General features: G+C 38.6%; 1 protein-coding gene across 4 annotated transcripts in view; it reads left to right on the top strand.

Moving 5' to 3' along the window:
• The window catches only part of SEC24B (SEC24 homolog B, COPII coat complex component), a 111,934-nt gene that overhangs the window by 32,930 nt on the left and 57,887 nt on the right, over positions 1 to 21,117 (top strand). For 2 of the 4 annotated variants that reach the window (XM_066279806.1, XM_066279805.1), the window contains exons 3-4: positions 11,674 to 11,847; positions 18,736 to 18,840. In XM_066279806.1, the coding sequence (XP_066135903.1) occupies positions 11,674 to 11,847; positions 18,736 to 18,840 (279 nt within the window). The remainder of the gene's footprint in view (positions 1 to 11,673; positions 11,848 to 18,735; positions 18,841 to 21,117) is intronic. The other 2 variants (XM_066279809.1, XM_066279807.1) reach the window with 1 other exon arrangement.

Genomic DNA, 21,117 nt, shown 5'->3' with positions numbered 1-21,117 from the left:
AATTTATACTAACATGTTGGATCAGGGAAATTTGAAGCCACTTGGCTAAAGAACAGAATACGTAATTGGAAAGAAGTTATCATGGATGAAATATTGAATAACAAGTGGGAAAAATTACAAAATTACTTTCTATTTGAGTAACTGTAATAACTGGTTCTTTAGTCAGAGAGATGGGCTATATTTTCATTTTTTAAATCTCAGTACTATACTGGGAAAGCCATAATATAATTTTAGGAGTTAATTTGTATTGTGGTTTTTTTAACCTTTACTTTGTTAAATTACTTGTATTTATTTCCTTTTAATTTTTATTCATTGATTTCAGTGAGAGAGAAGGGAGAGACACAGAGAGAGAAACATTGATTTGTTGCTCTGCTTATCCATCATTGGTTGATTCTTGTATGTGCTCTGACCTGGGATCAAACCCACAATAATTGCATTTTTTTTAATTACTTGAATATATTAGTTTCATTTTCAGGTATAGTAAAGCTTCTTAAGCAATTTTTAAAGAGTTGAAGATCCAAAAGCATAAACCTGAGTTAAGTGATTATAATTTTAAAAAGCCATTGTTTTTTAGGCATTTGCTAAATTTATATTCAGAAACATAGACTAAAAATGTAATTTTTGTTGATAAATGTAAATGTGATCTCATTGGCCTATTTTAGAAAAACATATAATTTTAATGTAATTTAGCACTAGAGCTTCGGTTATTTTATTAAAATATATCCCAGCCTGGCCTGTGGTGGCGCAGTGGATAGAGGGCCGACCCGGAATGCTGAGGTCACTGGTTTGAAACCCTGGGCTTCCCCGGTCAAGACACATAGGATAAGCAACCAATGAACAGCTACAGTGAAGCAACTTCTCATCCCCCCACCCTCTTCTCTCTGGAAAATCAATAAAATCTTTAAAAAATAAATAAATAAAATGTGTCCCAGGTATGCATGTTTTTGGTGCTATGTTTGGTTGTTAACTTAGGGAACAATTGTGGCTAGTGTTTAAAAGGCGTCATTTCATTAGGCCATTTAAAATTTTTTAAATCGTCAGTATAGTTCAATCTCTCAAGGTTCAGTAGCTCTTTTTTAGCTTTAGGTAAAGTTGGTTGAGTGTATGACTTTGGGATATAAAGGAACCCGTGTTTGACAGCAAGATGAGTACTGAAACTAGATTAATTTATTTTCTTAAAAGTTTTTATTACCCTTTGTTTTAAAAAGCACATAATTTTTATTTTTTGGTATTTATATTTTACCTATTTTTTCAATTACAGGTGGCATTCAGTATTATTTTATATTAGTTTTAAGTGTACAGCATAGTAGTTTTAAACATTATATAGTTTACAAAATCACTCATCCCCCACCCCCATAAGTTTAATTCCCACCTGGCACTATACATTACAATATCAACTATATTCTCTATGGTGTACTTACGTCCTTATGACTGTTTTGTAACTATCAATGTATAGTTCTTAATTCCTTTACCTTTTTCATCTAGCCCCCAAACCACTCTCCTATCTGGCAACTATTAGTTTATTCTCCATATCTGTGTCTATTCTGTTTTGTTTGTTCATTTGTTTTGTTTAATAGATTCCACATATAAGTGAAATCATGTGGTATTTGTCTTTCTCTGAGTTATTTCACTTAGCATTATAGCCTCTAGGCCAAGGGTCCCCAAACTGGGCCGCATGCGGCCCCCTGAGGCCATTTATCAGCCCGCCCGCGCGCCCCCCCCCCCCCCCCCCCCCCCCCCCCCCCCCCGTCACACACCCGGAAGGGGCACCTCTTTCATTGGTGGTCAGTGAGAGGAGCATAGTTCCCATTGAAATACTGGTCAGTTTGTTGATTTAAATTTTACTTGTTCTCTATTTTAAATATTGTATTCGTTCCCATTTTGTTTTTTTACTTTAAAATAAGATATGTGTAGTGTGCATAGGGATTTGTTCATAGTTTTTTTATAGTCCGGCCCTCCAACGGTCTGAGGGACAGTGAACTGGCCCCCTGTGTAAAAAGTTTGGGGTCCCCTGCTCTAGGCCCATCCATATTGTTGGAAATGATAAGATTTCACTCTTTTTTATGAGTGTGTGTGTGTGTGTGTGTGTGTGTGTATATATATATATATGCCACATTTTCTGTATCCAGTCTTCTATTGATGGGCACTTAGTTTACTTCCATATCTTGGTTATGGTAAATAATCCTGCAGTGAACATAGGGGTGCATATATCTTTTCTAAATAGGGTTTTGGATTTCTTCGGATAAATGCCCAGAGTAGAATTGGTGGATCATAAGGTAGTTCTATTTATAATTGTATAAGGAACCTCCAAACTATTTTACATTGTAGCTGAACCAATTTGCACTCTGACCAACAGTTCACAAAGGGTTCCCTTTTCTCCACATCCTCACCAACACTTGTTTTTGATTTATTGATGATAGGCATTCTGACAGGTGTGAGATGATCTCATTGTGGGTTTAATTTGCATTTCTGATTATTAGTGACATTGAGCCTTTTTTCATGTGTATGTTGGCCATCTGTATGTCCTCTTTGGTGAAATGTATATTCAGGTCTTCTGCCAATTTTTAATTGGATTATTTTCCTTCCTGGTGTTGAGTTTTGGAAGTTCTTTATACATTCTGGTTATTAACCCTTTATCAGACATATTGGTGAATGTGTTCTCCCATTTTGTGGATTATCTTTTTATTTCATTAATGGTGTCATTTGCTATGCAAAATTTTTATTTTGATTTAGTCCCATTTGTTTATTTTGTCCTTTATTTCACTTGCCCTTGGAGATATATTGGCAAAAATACTGCAGTGAGAGCTTCAGAAAGTTTGCTGCCTATGTTTTCTTCCAAGATTTTTATGGTTTCATGACTCATATTTAAATCTTTTATCCATTTTGTGTTTGTTTTTGTGAATGGTAGGAGTTGGTGATCTAGTTTTACTTTTTGCATGTACCAGTCCAGTTTTTCCAACACCATTTATTAAAGAGATTGTCTTTACCCCATTATATGCTCTTGCCCCCTTTGTCAAATATCAATTCACTGTAAAGGTGTGGGTTTATTTCTGGGTTCTCTGTCCTGTTCCATTGATCTGTATGCCTGTTCTTATGCCAATACCAAGCTATTTTGATGACAGTGGCCTTGTAGGCTGACCTGTGATGGCAAAGTGAATAAAGCGTTGGCCTGGAACACTGAGGTTTCTGGTTTGAAACCCCGGGCTTGCCTGGTCAAGACACATATGGGAGTTGATGCTTCCTGTTCCTTCCTCCCTTCTCTCTATCTATCTCTCTCTCTCTCTCTCTCTGCCTCTCCCCCCTAAAATGAATAAATAAAATCTTTTTTAAAATAAATAAAAAGACTATTGTAAATTAAATGAGATGATATATAGTAAAAAATCTAGTATAATGCCTGAAAAATAAAACGTAATAAAAAAAAACAACCATGGCTGGTTGCTCAGTGGTAGAGCGTCAGCCCTGTGTGTGGATGTCCTGGGTTTGATTCCCAGTCAGGACATACAGAAGTGACCATCTCCACCTGCTTCTTTACCCCTCCCCCTTCTCTCTTTCTCTCTCTCTCTCTCTCTCTCTTCCTTTCCTGCAGCCATGGCTCAGTTGGAGCAAGTTGGTCCCGGGCACTGAGGATGGCTTCATGGCCTCTGCCTCAGGCACTAAGAAGAGCTCGGTTGCTGAGCAACGGAGTAAGGCCCTAGATGGGCAGAACATCACCCCCTACTGGACTTGCCAGGTGGATCCTGGTTGTGGCACTTGCAGGAGTCTGTTTTTCTCCACTCCCCACTCCCCTCACTGAATTAAAAAAAAACAAAACCAAAAAAATGGTCTTGTAGTATAATGATATCAGAAGTGTAATACTTCCCACTTTGTTCTTCATTTTCAAGATTGCCGAGGCAATTCATGGGGGTTTTTTGGTTCCATATAAATTTTTGGAATATTTATTCTAGATCTGTGAAGTATGCCATTGGTATTTGAATAGGAATTGCATTGACTCTATAGATTGCTTTGGGTAATATAGACATTTTAATGATGTTATTTCTTTCTATCCATGAAAATGGTATATGCTTCCACTTGTTTGTATCTTCCTTGATTTCTTTTTCTAATGTCTTAACAATTTTCCGAGTCTTTTAACCTTCTTGGTTAAATTTATTCCTAGGTACCTTATTTTTTGTTGTTGCAATATTGAAGGGAATTGTTTCCTTAATTTCTATTTCTGACAGATTATTGTTGGTATATAAAAATGCCACTGATTCCTGAATATTAATTTTATATCCTACCACCTTTCCACACTCATTTATCAGGTCTAGCAGTTTTTTAACTGAGACTTTAGGGTTTTCTATATGCAGTATCATGTCATCAGCAAATAATGGCAGTTTTACTTCTTCTTTTCCAATTTGAATGCCTTTTATTTCTTATTCTTGTCTGATTGCTGTGGCTAGGAATTCCAGAACTATATTAAATAAGCATGGTGAAAGGGGACATCTCTGTTTTGTTCCTGATCTTAAGGGGATTGCTTTTAGTTTTTGGCCATTCAGTATGATGATGGCTGCCAGTTTATCATACATGATCTTTCTTATGTTGAGGTATGTTCCCTGTATTCCCATTTTGCTGAGAGTTTTTTATTTTATTTTATTTTTTAAATTTTTTTACAGGGACAGAGAGAGAGTCAGATAGAGGGATAGATAGGGACAGACAGACAGGAACAGAGAGAGATGAGAAGCATCAATCATCAGTTTTTCGTGCAACACTGTAGTTGTTCATTGATTGCTTTCTCATATGTGCCATGACCGTGGGCTCTTCAGCAGACTGAGTAACCCCCCCATTTGAGTCATTAACCTTGGGTCCATGCTAGTGAGCTTTTTTTTTTTTTTTTGCTCAAGCCAGATGAGCCTGCGCTCAAGCTGGCAACCCTGGGGTCTCGAACCTGGGTCCTTCCGCATCCCAGTCCAACGCTCTATCCACTGCGCCACCACCTGGTCAGGCATTGCTGAGAGTTTTGATCATAAATGGGCTCTATATATTTTTTTATTTTTGTATTTTTCTGAAGTTGGAAACAGGGAGGCAGTCAGACAGACTCCTGCATGCGCCCGACCGGGATCTACCCGGCACGCCCACCAGGGGGTGATGTTTTGCCCATCTGGGGCGTTGCTCTGTTGCAACCAAAGCCATTCTAGCGCCTGAGGCAGAGGCCACAGAGCCATCCTCAGCGCGGGCCAACTTTGCTTCAATGGAGCCTTGGCTGCGGGAGGGGAAGAGAGAGACAGAGAGGAAGGAGAGGGGGAGGGGTGGAGAAGCAGATGGGCACCTCTCCTGTGTGCCCTGGCCGGGAATCGAACCCGGGACTCCTGCACTCCAGGCCGATGCTCTATGGGCTCTATATTTTATCAAATCTCTTTCTTCATCCATTGACATGATCATGTGGATTTTATTCTTCATTTTATGTGATGAATCACATTTATTGATTTGTGAATATTGTACCAACCTTGCCTCCCCAGAATAAGTCCCACGTTAGCAAGATATATGATGCTTTTAATGTATTGCTGGATCAGGTTTACTAATATTTTTTTGAGAATTTTAGCATCTTATGTTCATCAGGGATATTGGCGTATAGTTTTCTTTCTTTGTAATGTCTTTACCTGATTTTGGAATTATTATAATGCTTGTCTCATAAAATGAGCTTGGAAGTCTTCCCTCCTCTTAAATTTTTTGGAATACCCTTAAAAGAATAGTTCTTCTTTGGTAAAATTTGCCTGTGACGCTGTCTGGTCCAGGACTTTTGTTTGCTGGGAGTTTTTTGATAACTGTTTCATTTTCATTTGTTTTAATCAGTCTGCTCTGGTTTTCTGATTCTTCCAGATTCAGTGTTGGAAGATTGTGTGTTTCTAGGAATTTATCCATTTTACCTAGTTTGCACAATTTTTTGGCATATAGATCTTCATAGTACAATTTTTTTAATTTTTATTTATTTTTTTTATTCATTTTAGAGAGGAGAGGGAGAGACAGAGAGAGAGAGAGAGAGGAGAGACAGAGAGAGAGAAGGGGGAGGAGCTGGAAGCATCAACTCCCATATGTGCCTTGACCAGGCAAGCCCAGGGTTTTGAACCGGCGACCTCAGCATTTCCAGGTCGATGCTTTATCCACTGCTCCACCACAGGTCAGGCTTCACAGTACAATCTTACAATCCTTTGTATTTCTGTGATGTCAGTTGTTACTTCTCCAGCTTTCAGTTCTAATTTTATTTGAGTCCTCTCTCTTTTTTTGTGATGAGTATTGTTAAAAGTTTGTCAATTTTGTTTAGCTTTTCAAAGAACTAGCTGTTGATTTCATTGATCTTTTGTATTGCTCTTTTAACTTCTGTGTTATTCATTTCCACTCTGGTCTTTATTATTATCTTTCCTTCTACTTCCTCTGAGCTCTTTTCTTTTTCTAGTTCTTTTAGGTGCAGGGTTAGATTGTTTATGTGAGCTTTTTTTTTTAATTTATTTTTATTTTTAATTTTTATTTTTTACAGAGACAGAGAGTGAGTCAGAGAGAGGGATAGACAGGGACAGACAGACAGGAATGGAGAGAGATGAGAAGCATCAATCATTAGTTTTTCGTTGCACGTTGCAACACCTTAGTTGTTCATTGATTGCTTTCTATATGTACCTTAACCGTGGGCCTTTAGCAGACCAAGTAACCCCTTTCTGGAGCAAGCGACCTTGGGTTCAAGCTAGTGGGATTTTGCTCAAACCAGATGAGCCCGCGCTCAAGCTGGTGACCTTGGGGTCTCGAACCCTGGGTCCTCTGCATCCCAGTCCAACGCTCTATCCACTGTGCCACCGCCTGGTCAGGCTTATGTGAGCTTTTTATTGCATCTTAAGGTATGCCCATAATGATACGAACTTCCCTCTCAGAACTACTTTTGCTGTATTCCATAGATTTTGGCATGTTGTATGTTCATTTTCATTTGTTTCAAGGAAATTTTTTATTTCTTCCTTGACCTTACAATGTTAACCCATTTGTTATTTGATAACATGCTATTTAGCCTCCAAGTGTTTGAATGTTTTTCAGTTTTTCTATTGTAGTTGATTTCTTGTTTCATGCTATTGTGGTATAATATGCTTGATATGATTTCAATCTTCTTAAATTTATTTAAACTTGTTTTGTGTCTTATCATGTGGTATACCCTAGAAAAAGGACCACGAGCACCTGAAAAGATTGCATAGTCTGCTGCTTCAGGGTGAAATGTTCTGAAGATATCAAATCCAGTTGATCTACTGTGTCATTTAAAGCTGATGTTTCTTTGTTAATTTTCTGTCTGGAGGATCTATCCATTGATGTCAGTGGAATATTAAAATCTACTATTGTATTGCTGTTGATCTTTTTGTATTGCCTTTATGTCTATCAAAATCAGCTTTATATATTTAGGTGCTCCTACATTATGTTCATAACTATTTACAATTGTTATATCTTACTATTAGATTGCTCCCTTGAGTGACCTTCTTTATCCCTTTGTTTTAAAGGCTATTTTGGCAGATATAAGTATTGCTACCTAAGCTTTTTTTTTTTTCATTTCCATTTATGTGAGATAGTTTTTTCCATCCCTTCACTTTCAGTCTATCTGTGTCATTTGTTCTGAGGTGGGTCTCTCACAGACAGCATATATTTGCTTTGAAGAATCGTTTTCCAACCTTTCACTAATTTTGTCCCTACAGCTTAGATGTGTTCTCTGAAGGTAGCATACTGTTGGGTCTTGCCTTTTGATCCTATCTGCTACTCTGTGCCTCTATATTGATGAGTTCAGTCCATTTTCATTTAGGATAATTTTGATGCTTGATGGTTTCCTGTAATCATACGTTTTGTTTTCTTGTAGCTCCATGCCTCATTTAGTTCCTCTCTTTTGTGTTTCTGTGAGTTGTTTTTGTTTGATATTATTCCATACTTCTTTCCCCTGTTTCCTCCTTTTTTAAGCTATGTGTTTCAGTATGGGTTTTTCGTGAGTGGTTACTATTAGGTTATTGAGAAAAAAATTTCATACTAATAGCCTGACCAGGTAGTGGCGCAGTGGATAGAGCGTTGGACTGGGATGCAGAGGACCCAGGTTCGAGACCATGAGGTTGCCAGCTTGAGTGCGGGCTCATCTGGTTTGAGCAAAAGCCCACCAGCTTGAACCCAAGGTCGCTGGCTCTATCAAGGGGTTACTCGGTCTGCTGAAGGCCCGCGGTCAAGGCATATATGAGAAAGCAATCAATGAACAACTAAGGTGTTGCAACACAATGGGAAAAAAAAAATTTCATACTAATAAGAGTCCTGTGTCTTATGAATGCTTCTGCACTCCATCCTCTTTTGCTACTTAAGATTTTTATCCTCTCCCCGTTTATGTTTTTGTTGTTATAGTTTATAGTGCTTTATTCAGTTTATAGTTTTATTGTCATTATTTATTTTGTAACATTGGGTTTTTTTGGAGCTTTTACTTGTAGTTTTGTTTTGTTTTGTTTATATCTGGTAAAGTAACCCCCTTGAGTATCTTCTGCAGTGGGGGTTTTCTGGTCATATATTCCCTCAGCTTCTGTATCTCTGGAAAAGTTCTTGTATCTCTTTCATATTTTTAAGATAACTTTGATGATTATAATATTCTTGGTTGGTAATTCATCTCTTTCAGTACTTGGAATTTTTGGGTCTACTCTTCTGGCTTGTAGTGTTTCTGTTGAGACGTCTGATGATAACCTAATGTACCTTTTTTTTCCTGCGACGGAGGCAGCGTGAGGAATAGATAGGGACAGACAGGAAGGGAGAGAGATGGGAAGCATTAGTTCTTCACTGTGGAACCTTAGTTGTTCATTGATTGCTTTCTCATATGTGCCTTGCCCGGGGGGCTACAGCAGAGCAAGTGACCCCTTGCTCAAGCCAGTAATCTTGTACTCAAGCCAGCAACCCGGAGCTTCAAGCTAGGAACCTGTGGGCTCAACTCAGCAACCATGGGGTCATGTTAATGATCCTGCGCTCAAGCAGGTGAGCCTGCACTCAAGCTGGCAACCTTGGGGTTTCGAACTAAGTCCTCTGCATTCCAGTCCTACACTCTATCCATTGCACCACTGCCTGGTCAGACTCTAATGGGCCTTTTCTTTTTTTTTTTTTTTAATATGCTATGTTCTTCTTTTCTCTAACTGCCTTGAGGATTCTTCCTTTGTTGTTTTTTTTTTTTTTTAATAAGTGGTTCAGTTTTATTTTTTGGCATGTGTCAGCCCAGTTTCTCCAACAGCAGTTAATTTTTTTTTTTCTTGGCAGAGACAGAGTCAAAGAAAGGGACAGATAGGGACCGACAGACGGGAAGGAAGAGGGATGAGAAGCATCAGTTGTTCGTTGTGGCACCTTTCTCATATGTGCCTTGTCTGGGGGGCTACAGCAGACCGAGTGACCCCTTGCTCAAACCAGCGACCTTGGGCTCAAACTGGTGAGCCTTGCTCAAACCAGATGAGCCCGTGCTCAAGCCTGCAACCTCGGGGTTTGGAATATGAGTCCTCCGTGTCCCAGTCTGATGCTCTGTCCACTGTGGCACTGAGTGATCAGGCTGTTGTTGATTTTTGACAGTGTTATTATAGTGTGCCTTGGAGAAAGTCTGTTTGGGTTGAGTAACTCAGTATTTTGTTTGCTTCTTAGATTCAGTGATCTCTTTCTATAGGCTTGGGAAGTTCTCAATTATTTGTTTGAATAGGCTCTCCATTTCCTTCTCCCTCTCTTCTTCCTCTGATTTATCCATTATTTTTATATTACTCTTTCTCATGGAGTCAGACTGTTCTCATAGAGCTCTCTCATTTTTAAATTCGTGAATCTCTCTCTTCTCTCTGAAGCATCTCTAGTTTCCTGTCTTCAATGTCACTGATTCTCTCCTCTATTTGGCCTGTTCTGTTAGCTAAACTTGCTAGGTCATTTTTCAGTTCACATATTGAGTTAGTTCTTCATCTCTCTTTTTAAAGTTTCAGTCTCCTTAGGGAAGTACTCTTTTTGTTTATTAATTTGTTTTTTGCGCTCATTAAATTGCCTATCGGTGTTTTTTCACATCTCATTAAATATTTTCAGAAATTCAATTTTGAATTCTCTATCATTTAACTCCAAGGTTTCCATGTGATTGAGATTGCTTTCTGGGGATTTTTCACATTCTTTCTTAACTTCTCTTTCTTGTGTTGCCATGATATTTGTTTACTTTTTGCCTTTATGGCATTTGATAGTGGTACTGTAAATAAACAAAAGCAACTATAAAAAAAATAAATATTTTAAAATAATATAAAACAGAAACATTTAAAAAATAATAAAAATTAAAAGTGAAAAACCACAAAAAGACAAAGAACTAAAACCAATAATCAAAAGCAAAGTACCCACAAAACAAAATTAAAAAATAAAATTTAAAAGAAAAAACCGGAAATAAGTTTCTGTCCTGAGAGATTTATGAGGTTTTTTTTCCAGTAGGTGGCACTGGATTACAGTGTTAGCTTTGTGAAATTTCTGGGCTGACCTCTGCTGGAATGTTGCTGTCCTGATAATGGAACCAGGGCTGCAGTCATGATAATGAGTGGGCGTGTCATTTGGGCTTTAAGGCTTTAGTAATGTTGATCTCAGGTCTCCGGACATTCCTCTCCACATCTCAATAGACCAGGGGTCCAGACACAGAGCACCTCTGTTCTTCAGGGCTAAGGGTGGCCCTGTGGACCTAACTGTGGAATATTTCTCTGCACTCTCATACCCTGCCAGATGAGAAAGGCGGGGGATCTGGGTGGCTGGAGCTTGCATCTTGTTTGTCTCTGTGCTAAGTGTGAGTTATTTTGCTGGTTTGGTTTAGTATCTCCCGTGCTGCCCCCCAAACTTTCCGCTCCTCCTAGCCAAAGAATTCCTAGTCACTCTGGGTTTCTCCCTTCTTTGGAGCCCCAGCAGACAAAACCCCAGACAATCCAGGTTTCTCTCTTTTCCAGAGTCTGATGGTCATCTTATCTTCCGTCCTCTTTTCAACCCTTCCCACATTTAGTGGATTCCACATGCAGATCTTTTTAGGGAATGCTATGCACCCAGGTGTGGTTTTCTCACTGTGTTATAGCTGTTCAATTTGTTGGAAATTTCAAGGGAAGAGATTAAGGGTATCTTTCACACCACATTACTCTAACCTAAACCTTATTTTCTAGATAGAGATATATAAGATAAATGGGACGCTACTGAAGTTTCTGTAAGAACCTCAAACTATATATATATATATAATATATATATTTATTATATTAATATATTATATATATATTTTTTTTTTTTTTTTTAAACGAGAGGAGGGGAGGTAATGAGACAGACTCCCGCATGTGCTCTGACCAAGATCCACCTGGCAAACCCTATCTGGGGCCCATGATCGAATCAGCTGAGCTCTTTTTAGTGCCTGAAGCTGTTGTGTTCAGACCAACCAGGCTATTCTCAGCACCCAGAGCTGACTGCTCAAACCAATCAAACCACTGACTATGGGAGGAGAAGAGGGAGAGGGAAAGAATCAAGATGGTGGTTTTCCTTGTGTACCCTGACTGGGAATTGAACCTCAGACATCCATATGCCAGGCTGATGCTCTGTCCACTGGGGTAACCAGCCAAGGCCGAACTGTATTCTTTTAGTATTTTAATGTATTTCACATTTATTGCTGTAGACAAAATAGTTTCTTGTTTTCAGTTGCAGATTCTTTGTCCTGTCCTGTTATGCAAAGTGTTCAGCCTCCCAAGTTCAGCCCAGTGGTATCCACTGTTGTGTCAGGAGCCTCATCAGTAAGAACACCTCCTACTACAAATCACCTCGTTGAGCCTGTGACCTCAATCACACAACCATCAGAACTATTACAACAGAAAGGTATTGGGGAAATTCGTTACACTGCATATGTAGCACACATATACATATATACTGATTCAAAATAAGTGATTTTTGAAAGTCAAATTGCAAAACAAATTTTAGAAAATGTGAAAAAAGTAATCTATAATCTCAATTCAAGCACAACTTTTTTTTCTCATATGTAAACTTGCATATGAGACTTCTTTGAGTTTATATTTACATCATTGCAATCATGACTTAAATACTATTTTGTATTTTGCTTTTACATTTACTAAATTATTCACAGTTTTTTATCTACATAGTCTTTATAGTGATTTTTTGGCTAATAATTTATTGTGGCAGTGTTTTTTTGTTTGATTTGCTTGTTTTTTTAATGCAAGAGGATGGGAGATAGAGAGACAGACTCCCACATGCAACTTAACTGGGATCCACTTGACAATCTCCTACTGTGGGGCTGATGCTCAGATCAGCCAAGCTGTCTTCAATGCCTAGGGCCAAATGCTTGAACCAGTCGAGCCACTGGCTGAGAGAGAAGAGAGAGAGAAGGGAAAGAGGGAGGGGGAAAGAAGCATACGGTTGCTTCTCATGTGTGCCCTGACCAGGGATTGAACCTGGTATGTCCGCACACCAGACCGATGCTCTATCCACTGAGCCATCTGGCCAGGATGTGGCAATGTAGTATAATTTACTAATTTATCCCTCTATTGTGGAACATTTATTTCCTATTTTTAAAGGTTATTGTTTCCTCTATAATAAAGTACCGAAGATCTCCTTATCTAGTGCATTTCTATATCCTATTTGATGATTTCTGAGCTTGTCATTATAAAATGGAAAGTAGCTTTTGACCCACTTTCGGAATGAAATTGTATTCCACATTCACAGCATTGACAAACAGTACAGGTTGTTTGTTTAATATTCTCCATGTGTTAAATAAGTGACAGGCAACTAAAATGTGTATTTTGACCCTGTTTCACATTGTCTTTTATTTTGATGGTATTCATGATTATTTTCTGTCTGGCTAAAATACCAAATCCCTTGATGTTTCAGGTTAATATACTGCATTTTTCATTATATGAGAGAAAACTGTTGTTAGAAATTTATAATTTGTATTTCCAGAGAAGTCATTAGTAATATTTTTAGGAGTTACACTCACTATGTAGTGACAGCCTGACTTTGAATATGAAGAACTCTCTTATGTTTTGAAACTCAGAAAAACATCATAAATCCTTAGGCTAATTTCACTGCCTATATCTACTGGGTATTTATGTGATCTGCAGAAGCTTTCTAACATTTGATCAAATTATACATTAAACTTTTTTTTTTTTTTGCATTTTTCTGAAGCTGGAAACCAGGAGGCAGTCAGACAGACTCCCGTATGCGCCCGACCGGGATCCACCCGGCACGCCCACCAGGGGGCGATGCTCTGCCCATCTGGGGCATCGCTCTGCTGCAACCAGAGCCACTCTAGCACCTGAGGCAGAGGCCAAGGAGCCCTCCCCAGCACTCGGGCCATCTTTTGCTCCAATGGAGCCTCGGCCCCGGGAGGGGAAGAGAGAGACAGAAAGGAAGGAGAGGGGGAGGGGTGGAGAAGCAGATGGGTGCCTCTCCTGTGTGCCCTGGCTGGGAATCGAACCTGGGACTTCCGCACGCCAGGCCAACGCTCTACCACTGAGCCAACCAGCCAGGGCCCTTTTTTTTTTTTTTAAAATGAGAGGACGGGGAATAAAGGGACAGACTCCATCATGCACCCTGACCGGGATCCACCTGGCAACACCCATCTGCCAACCAGCCAGGGCCCTTTTTTTTTTTTTTTAAAATGAGAGGACGGGGAATAAAGGGACAGACTCCATCATGCACCCTGACCGGGATCCACCTGGCAACACCCATCTGAGGTTGATGCTGAAATCAGCTGAGCTATCCCCAGCGCGTGGGGCTTGAAGCAGTCCAGCCACTGGCTGTGAGAGGGAAGGAGAGAGAGAAGGTAGAGGGGAAGGGGAAGAGAAGCAGATGGCCGATCTTCATGTGTGCCTTGACTGGGGATTGAACCTGGGATGTATGCATGCCAGGCCGATGCTCCATCCACTGAACCAACTGTCAGGGCCTTAAATTTTATTTATTTATTTTTTTAGTGATGGTGGGAGAGAGATGCGAAGCATCAACTAGTTGCAGCACTTTTTTAGTTCATTGACTGCTTCTCATACATGCCTTGATTGGGGGCTCCACCTGAACCAGTGACCCCTTCAAGCCAGTGATCTTGGGCTCAAGCTGGATGAGCTCATGCTCAAGCCGGTGACCTCGGGGTTTCAAGCCTTGGACCTCAGCATCCCAGGTCAACGCTGTATCCACAGTGCCACTGCTAGTCAAGTTATCTTGCTTGTTTTGACCCTTTTAATTGTCACAGCTAATTTTTTTCCTATCATACAATATTTTATTTTTGACCATTTTACTTAAATACCATGCTGTTATCTTACTGTATTGTTTTGCAAACCACTTTCTTACTAAATAATAAGGTTTCCTATTTTTTCTTACTAAGTAGATTCAAGAGAAGGGGCTACATTTATTGAACTCTTACAGTGTCTCAGATTCTTTGTGTATTATTTTATTTAGTCCTCATATCAATCCTATGATATAGATATTATCTGTTTTACAGATGAGAAAATGAGATTCACAAAATTTAGGTAACCTGTTCGAATTATAAATTAGTAAGTAGCAGAGTGAAAGATTTTTAACTTGGACCTTTCTATTCTTGTGCTCTTTCTCTAAAATGAGGCTGAATTTTTTGTTGTTGGCTTTTAAACTCTTGATTTACCTAAGATAGCTCCTTGCTTGAATAAGTAACAGAAAAGGTAATACTGGAGATATTTGAATTGTAGCATTTAATATTCCTTTTTCTTAAGTAGGAGATTGGCTTCTTATTGGCCTCTTTGCCTTAGGTCTGGGGTACACAGCTAATTGTGTATGTTGTGCAAGTTACAATTTGTGTGAATGGTGCCTCTTGTAGTTATGCATTGCATGGCCTGCATAGGGCATGGTGTAGGACTGGTTTAACTACTAATATAGTGCTACTAGATAAGTCTTTTTCTCCCACTTCAGTGATACTCTTATATAGTTATTCTTTCAAGGACTAGGCATTTTTTACTGGTTTTTAGAGGAGAGGCTTCAAATTTTTGTTCCTAAAATTTTTTTCTTTAAAAAACTCTGTAACTACCTAAAACATTTTTCAGCTTGACATCTAAAATTTTTCACCAAAAGTTTTAAAGTTGCAGTTATGTAATTTTCAACATATTGCATATGTTGACTTTTAAAACAAAGAGGTTGTATTATTCTTTGTATCCAGTGGAAAGATACCTCCCTTTACCCTTTTAAAACTTACCCAAATGAGCCCTTCTTTAAAATTTAGAAACTTTATGTTTCCTTTTTTTTCTTTATGTCACACCCTCTCCTCTTAATGTAATAATAGCATAGTATATTTTTAACTAGACATTCTTTTATCAGTCTATCTCATACGTCTCTGCCACATGGTATTATATATATATCGACATTTTAAGATGTTTTATTATCTATGATCATAAGTCTAAGCAGTAACATTTTTTCTACTGGATTAAATAACACAATTATTAGTAGTATATAGTTAGTCAAAATAACAAACATCATGACTTTTAGTATAGAAAATATATATTTCATTGAGCTGAATCTCTCTCCTTCCTCCTCACCCTTGCTTTGTGTATCTGAGTTGCACGATTCATTGTTAGAATATGATAAACTTTAGCTAGATTTCATTCATAGCTTTTATTGTCATACACATATAATTACTGAGAAACATTGTTCACATAATGTAGCTAGGAATGATATGTGAAGGTTTTTTTTTTTTTTTTTTTTAATCTTTTTTGTATTTTTCTGAAGCTGGTAATGGGGAGAGACAGTCAGACAGACTCCCGCATGCGCCCTACTGGGATCCACCCGTCACGCCCACCAGGGGGCGTCGCTCTGTTGCAACCAGAGCCACTGTAGCGCCTGGGGCAGAGGCCAAGGAGCCATCCCCAGCGCCTGGGCCATCTTTGCTCTGATGGAGCCTTGGCTGCGGGAGGGGAAGAGAGAGACAGAGAGGAAGGAGAGGGGGAGGGGTGGAGAAGCAGATGGGCGCTTCTCCTGTGTGCCCTGGCCGGGAATCGAACCCGGGACTTCTGCATGCCAGGCTGACGCTCTACCACTGAGCCAAACGGCCAGGGCCGATATGTGAAGGTTTGTATTAAAGCAATATTGTTTGGAGTTTTTAACTTTCTGAGTTACATGTCAGAAATTTTTGTTTGTTGGATTTTATTTTCCATTGTTATTTAATGCAGCAGTTTATAATTTTTAAATACCTTTCTCTTTTATCTCTCACTTGATTATCATGTGAAGCAGGCATGTCATACTTCATTTTCCTTTTACAGATGAGGGAATTTCAGTTTAGAGAGGTGGAATTTTACCCAAAGATAAACAGACTCCCAAGGAGGGGGGAGCAAGACCCAATGCAGATCTTTTTTTTTTTTGCAGTAGAGGGGAGACAGAGAGACTCCCACATGCGCCCCAACTGGGATCTACCTGGCAAGCCCCCGATGGAACAATGCTCTGCCTATTTTAGGCCATTGCTCCACAGCCAAGCTATGTTTTTAGCACCTGAGATGGAGGTTCCACTGAGCCATCCTCAGCACCCAGGGCAACTTGCTTGAACCAATTGAGCCATGGCTGTGGGAGGAGGAGAGACAGAAAGGGGGGCAGAAGGAGGGATAGAGAAGCAGATTGTTGCTTCTCCTGTGTGCCCTGACTGGAAGTCAAACCCAGGACATCCACATGCTGGGCCAATGCTCTACCACTGAGCCAACAGACCAGGGCCAGATAGATCATCTGCTGCCAAACTCAGTGCTCATTTTACTGAAGCAGGCAGTTATTCAAAATATTGTGAATTTCATACCGTTGACAGTATCCTGTCACATCCTTTCATTGTATTTTTGTCAAAACTTCAAGCTGTGATGGAGGTCATTTATTTATTTTTTAGATTTTTATTTATTCATTTTAGAGAGAGGAAAGAGAGAGAGAAGGGAGGAGAAACAGGAAGCATCAACTTCCATATGTTCCTTGACCAGGCAAGCCATGGGTTTCAAACCAATGTCCTCAGCATTCCAGGTTGATGCTTTATCTACTGCGCCACCACAGGTCAGGCTAGGTCAGGTCATTTATTTTATGGATAGTATTTCTATATAACCTGATTGGTAAAGGCAGTCCTCATTTTCAAACCAGTGAAACAAATTTTATTCTTTGTCAGAAAGCCTGATTTAATTTTTTTATCCAAGAAAATGTTTTCATGGAATTGCAAGTGGTATCATAAACTCCACTGAGAAATAAAGTGTAGCATGTATCTTTTAAGCCAAATTACTAAATGCAGTCCATTTTAGCTGTCAGAGATCTAATATAATTAACTTCTGTTTTTATAGTAGGTTATAAAAAGCCAGGCAATGAGTAAATATACTGTTTCTCATTACCAAATTTGAATTTCTTTTCTATAAAATCATTTTACTATAAACACAGCTTCACTCACATACAGTTTAACTTTTCTAAGCTCAAATTTTACTCATTAATAGCTTTTTTCTTACTATAGACATAGTTATGTTTATCCATGCTACTGTAAAAGGTCACCTAACAACAGTGAAAGCATCAGGGGACTGCCATGTGATTTTGGTGAGCCAGGCTTCATTGTGCTTCCAGGATTGTGAAATGTTCCTGAAAATTCACACTATTCTAGGTTTTTCTTTATTAAGCTGAGCTATAAAATTTTCCTTACAGGGAAAAAGTATTTTTATTTTTAATTAAGATTATTTTTGGGAAGGGAGGAGTTGGGGGGAGAGGAGGGACACAAAGAAAACCAGATAGAAGGTGACGGAAGACAATTTGACTTTGGGTGATGGGTATGCAACATAATCAAATGTCAAAATAACTTGGAGATGTTTTCTCTGAACCTATGTATCCTGATTGATCAATGTCACCCCATTAAAATTTTAAAAAAAGATTATTTTATTTTCCCTTTTAAAATTTCTGTGGATGTTAGTTTTTAAGTCTTGATTTTACCACATTAATTAAATAAAAATGCCCATTCAGATTTTTTAAAGGGAAGTGTTATACAATTACCAGCTTGCTTTGTCTTTTCTGCAGAGTCTGTCTTCTCTTGTATCTAAGAGAGAACCACTCATTCAATGACTTCAGACTCACATGCAGGCAATAGACTGAAGCTGAGATGATTGGCCATCTCAGAAAATATACTTTTCTGTAATTGTCACACTTGTAGAGCCACAGTTAATAAACTCCTCCCCCCTTTTTATTTTTGAGCATCTACTGTGATCAGAGAACTATGCTGAATACAGTTCTTTTAACTGTCATTCTTTTTCCGTTATGAGAACTAAGTTACCATCAAGGTGGCATTAGCAGAAGGAACATATCAGGTATCTGTATGTTGTAAGCTGTGTAAATTCATTTCAATAGAATGATCACTGCTCACCAAGAATGCACAGTCTCAAAGGACGTATACCACAAGGGTCCTCCTAAGGTTAAAGAAGGTAAACATGTATGGAGCTCAGTAAAATTTTCAGAGATTTATTATCACAGTTTCAGTTAATATTATCAGTGTAATATGTGGTACTGTTTTTATACTTACACCAACTTGGTTATATTTTTATAAAAGCTGCTTTAACTAAATTGCTTTTAGAGTTTTTTTTTTTTAACAGTTTCAGTTTTGATAATTTGCTAATATTAATATGCATGCTGGGATGCTCTTTGGAATGTCAGAGTTCTTTCTCACTTTTAATGCAATGTCAAGTTTTATTTCTCATCTTTCCTGTTGGTTTGACTCTTGTGTTTGTGCTTTCCACTTTACAGGCATGCAGTATGGTGAATATGTTAATAATCAAGCTAGCTCCGCACCAACTCCCTTGTCATCAACTTCCGATGATGAGGAAGAGGAGGAGGAGGATGAGGAAGCAGGTCTGCTTTAGCTTTACCCTAGTTCTTAATCTTTTCCTACTCAAGCCTTTTTTTTTTTTAATGTCCACAGCTTTAATAGCCTCATAAACAAGTGTCTTTGCAGATTTAGCTCAATGAACTTACTTGGTTTAGGTTATAAAAGGTTGGGGTCACTTATGTAATGAGGTGTTTTGCTTGTTTATTTGTTTTGTTTTTCCTCCTTTAGACATCTTTACCATTTTGCTAAATAACATCTCATGATAGAATGCTTTCTTCTTTCAGAAATGTATTTCCTCTTTTGTCATGCAAAAGAATGAGTTTTGACTGCTGATAGTTCTAACACCTTTTTAGGTGTAATGTTTTATTTTCTGCTGTGCATGCTACTTTGGTCTAATCAAAATGAGCCTTTTGGGCCCTGGCTAGTTGGCTCAGCAGTAGAGTGTAGGCCGGGTGTGTGAAGGTGCCTGATTCGATTCTCAGTCAGAGCACACAGGAGAAGCGACCATCTGCTTCTCCATCCCTCCCTTTCTTGCTTCTCTCTCTTTCTTTCTCCCTCTCTTTCTTTCTCTCTCTCTCTCTCTCTCTCTCTCTCTCTCTTCTCTTCTCTCTTCCCGCAGCCATGGCTCAAATGGTTCGAGCAGTTTGGCTTTGGGCACTGAGGATGGCTCCATGGTCTCGCATCAGGTGCTGAAACGGTTCGGTTGCCTAGCAATGGACCAGCAGCTCCAGATGGACAGAGCATTGCCATGTAGGATTTGCCAGGTGAATCCCGATTGGGGTGCATGCAGGAGTCTGTGTCTCTGCCTCCCTGCCTCTCACTTAATTAAAAAATAAATAAATAAAGAGCCATTAGAATTTTTTACAATAATAAAGAGGAAATGTTTTCTTGAGGTTTTTTTGGCACTTATTACATATTTAGAAAGTCCAAAATCTGTTATTTCCTGCTTCATGTAGTAGTTCACATCTTGCTAGTTGAAGAAATTGTGCTTGTGATTACGTGTTGCAGCCGGTTTATTTTCTTTCTGCCTAAGGATCGAATAAGTGATGGCCTTTCCAAGTTACTGTATATGTGACCATGATTCTCCTTTTGTTACCTTTATTATTGAATGCAAGTATTTGCTCTATAAACAGCTCATTTAACTGAGAGTTGATATTTCCTATGCATTTTTAAAGTTTTCACGTCCTTATATGCATGATTTGGGATGAGTAAAAATAGAGGGCTCCAGATGAGGAGTAATTTTTCTTACTCTCAATATATAAATACCCACCTATCTTTCTGAAATTTTTATAATTTTTATCTTATAAACTTCAGTCTTATAGAGAAATTGGGAAAAGAATAAATGAAACTCACATATACCTGAATACATTTTACCCAAATAGATATTTTTATCCTACGTTATAATCTATCTATATAGTTTTTCCTATATCAATTGAAAATAAGTTGGAGATATCATGAACCTTTGCTCCTAAAAGTTTCAGCATGTATTTTCTAATTGTAAAGACAATGTTTTTTTTAAGAAATAAAAACATTTGTTTGAGCAGTAATAGCTGCAGCCCAGGAGACCAGGTTCAAGCAGCAACCTTAACTGTGCTCCAGAGTAGAGGTCACCTTTTTGAAGAATTTTCCTGCTCACAGTTCCCACTTTGATCCATTTCATGTAAATGAGGTTTTCAAACTGTACAATTCTGACTTGTTAAATCATGCAGTTCTGATTGGTCAATATAAATAGAAATGAGGATATAATTTGCATAGTTGTGATTGGACAGGGTATGTCTCAGTTCATTGGTCAAAAGAGGAAACCATGCTTTCTTACAGTAGTTGACAACAAGCTGGGAATAGTGTGGGAAGCTGAAAAGTCAGTTTGAGATTCTTTCCAGTATATGGAAACCCATTAGCATATGGCCAGTAAACTTTCATTATTAATTAAATTTGGGCCCTCGGTTATCAGGTGCCTGTCTCAGTAGGTAAATTCACAGAGTAAGACAATGTCTTACATAACATAAATACAATACAGTTATCAGGACATTGAACACTGATGCAGTAATATCTTCTCTAAAGTGCATAGTCAAACCTGAACAATTGTCTGAACTAGAGCTTTTATATCTGTTTTCATGGCCCGAGGATCAGTCCAGTGTCATGCATTGAATTTAGTTGTCATTTCTGTTTAGACTGTAAGAGAATAGTCCCTAACCTTTCTTTTTCTTTGTTTGCTTTGAAATTTTTAAAGACTATAAACGAGTTATTTTGTACAGTGTCCCTTGGTTTGGGTTTATCTGATGTAGCCTTGTGATTAGATT

Source organism: Saccopteryx bilineata, chromosome 5 (genome assembly GCF_036850765.1).
Source record: "Saccopteryx bilineata isolate mSacBil1 chromosome 5, mSacBil1_pri_phased_curated, whole genome shotgun sequence".
In the NCBI taxonomy this organism is placed as follows: domain Eukaryota; kingdom Metazoa; phylum Chordata; class Mammalia; order Chiroptera; family Emballonuridae; genus Saccopteryx; species Saccopteryx bilineata.
This window is presented reverse-complemented; position numbering and strand designations above follow the sequence as displayed.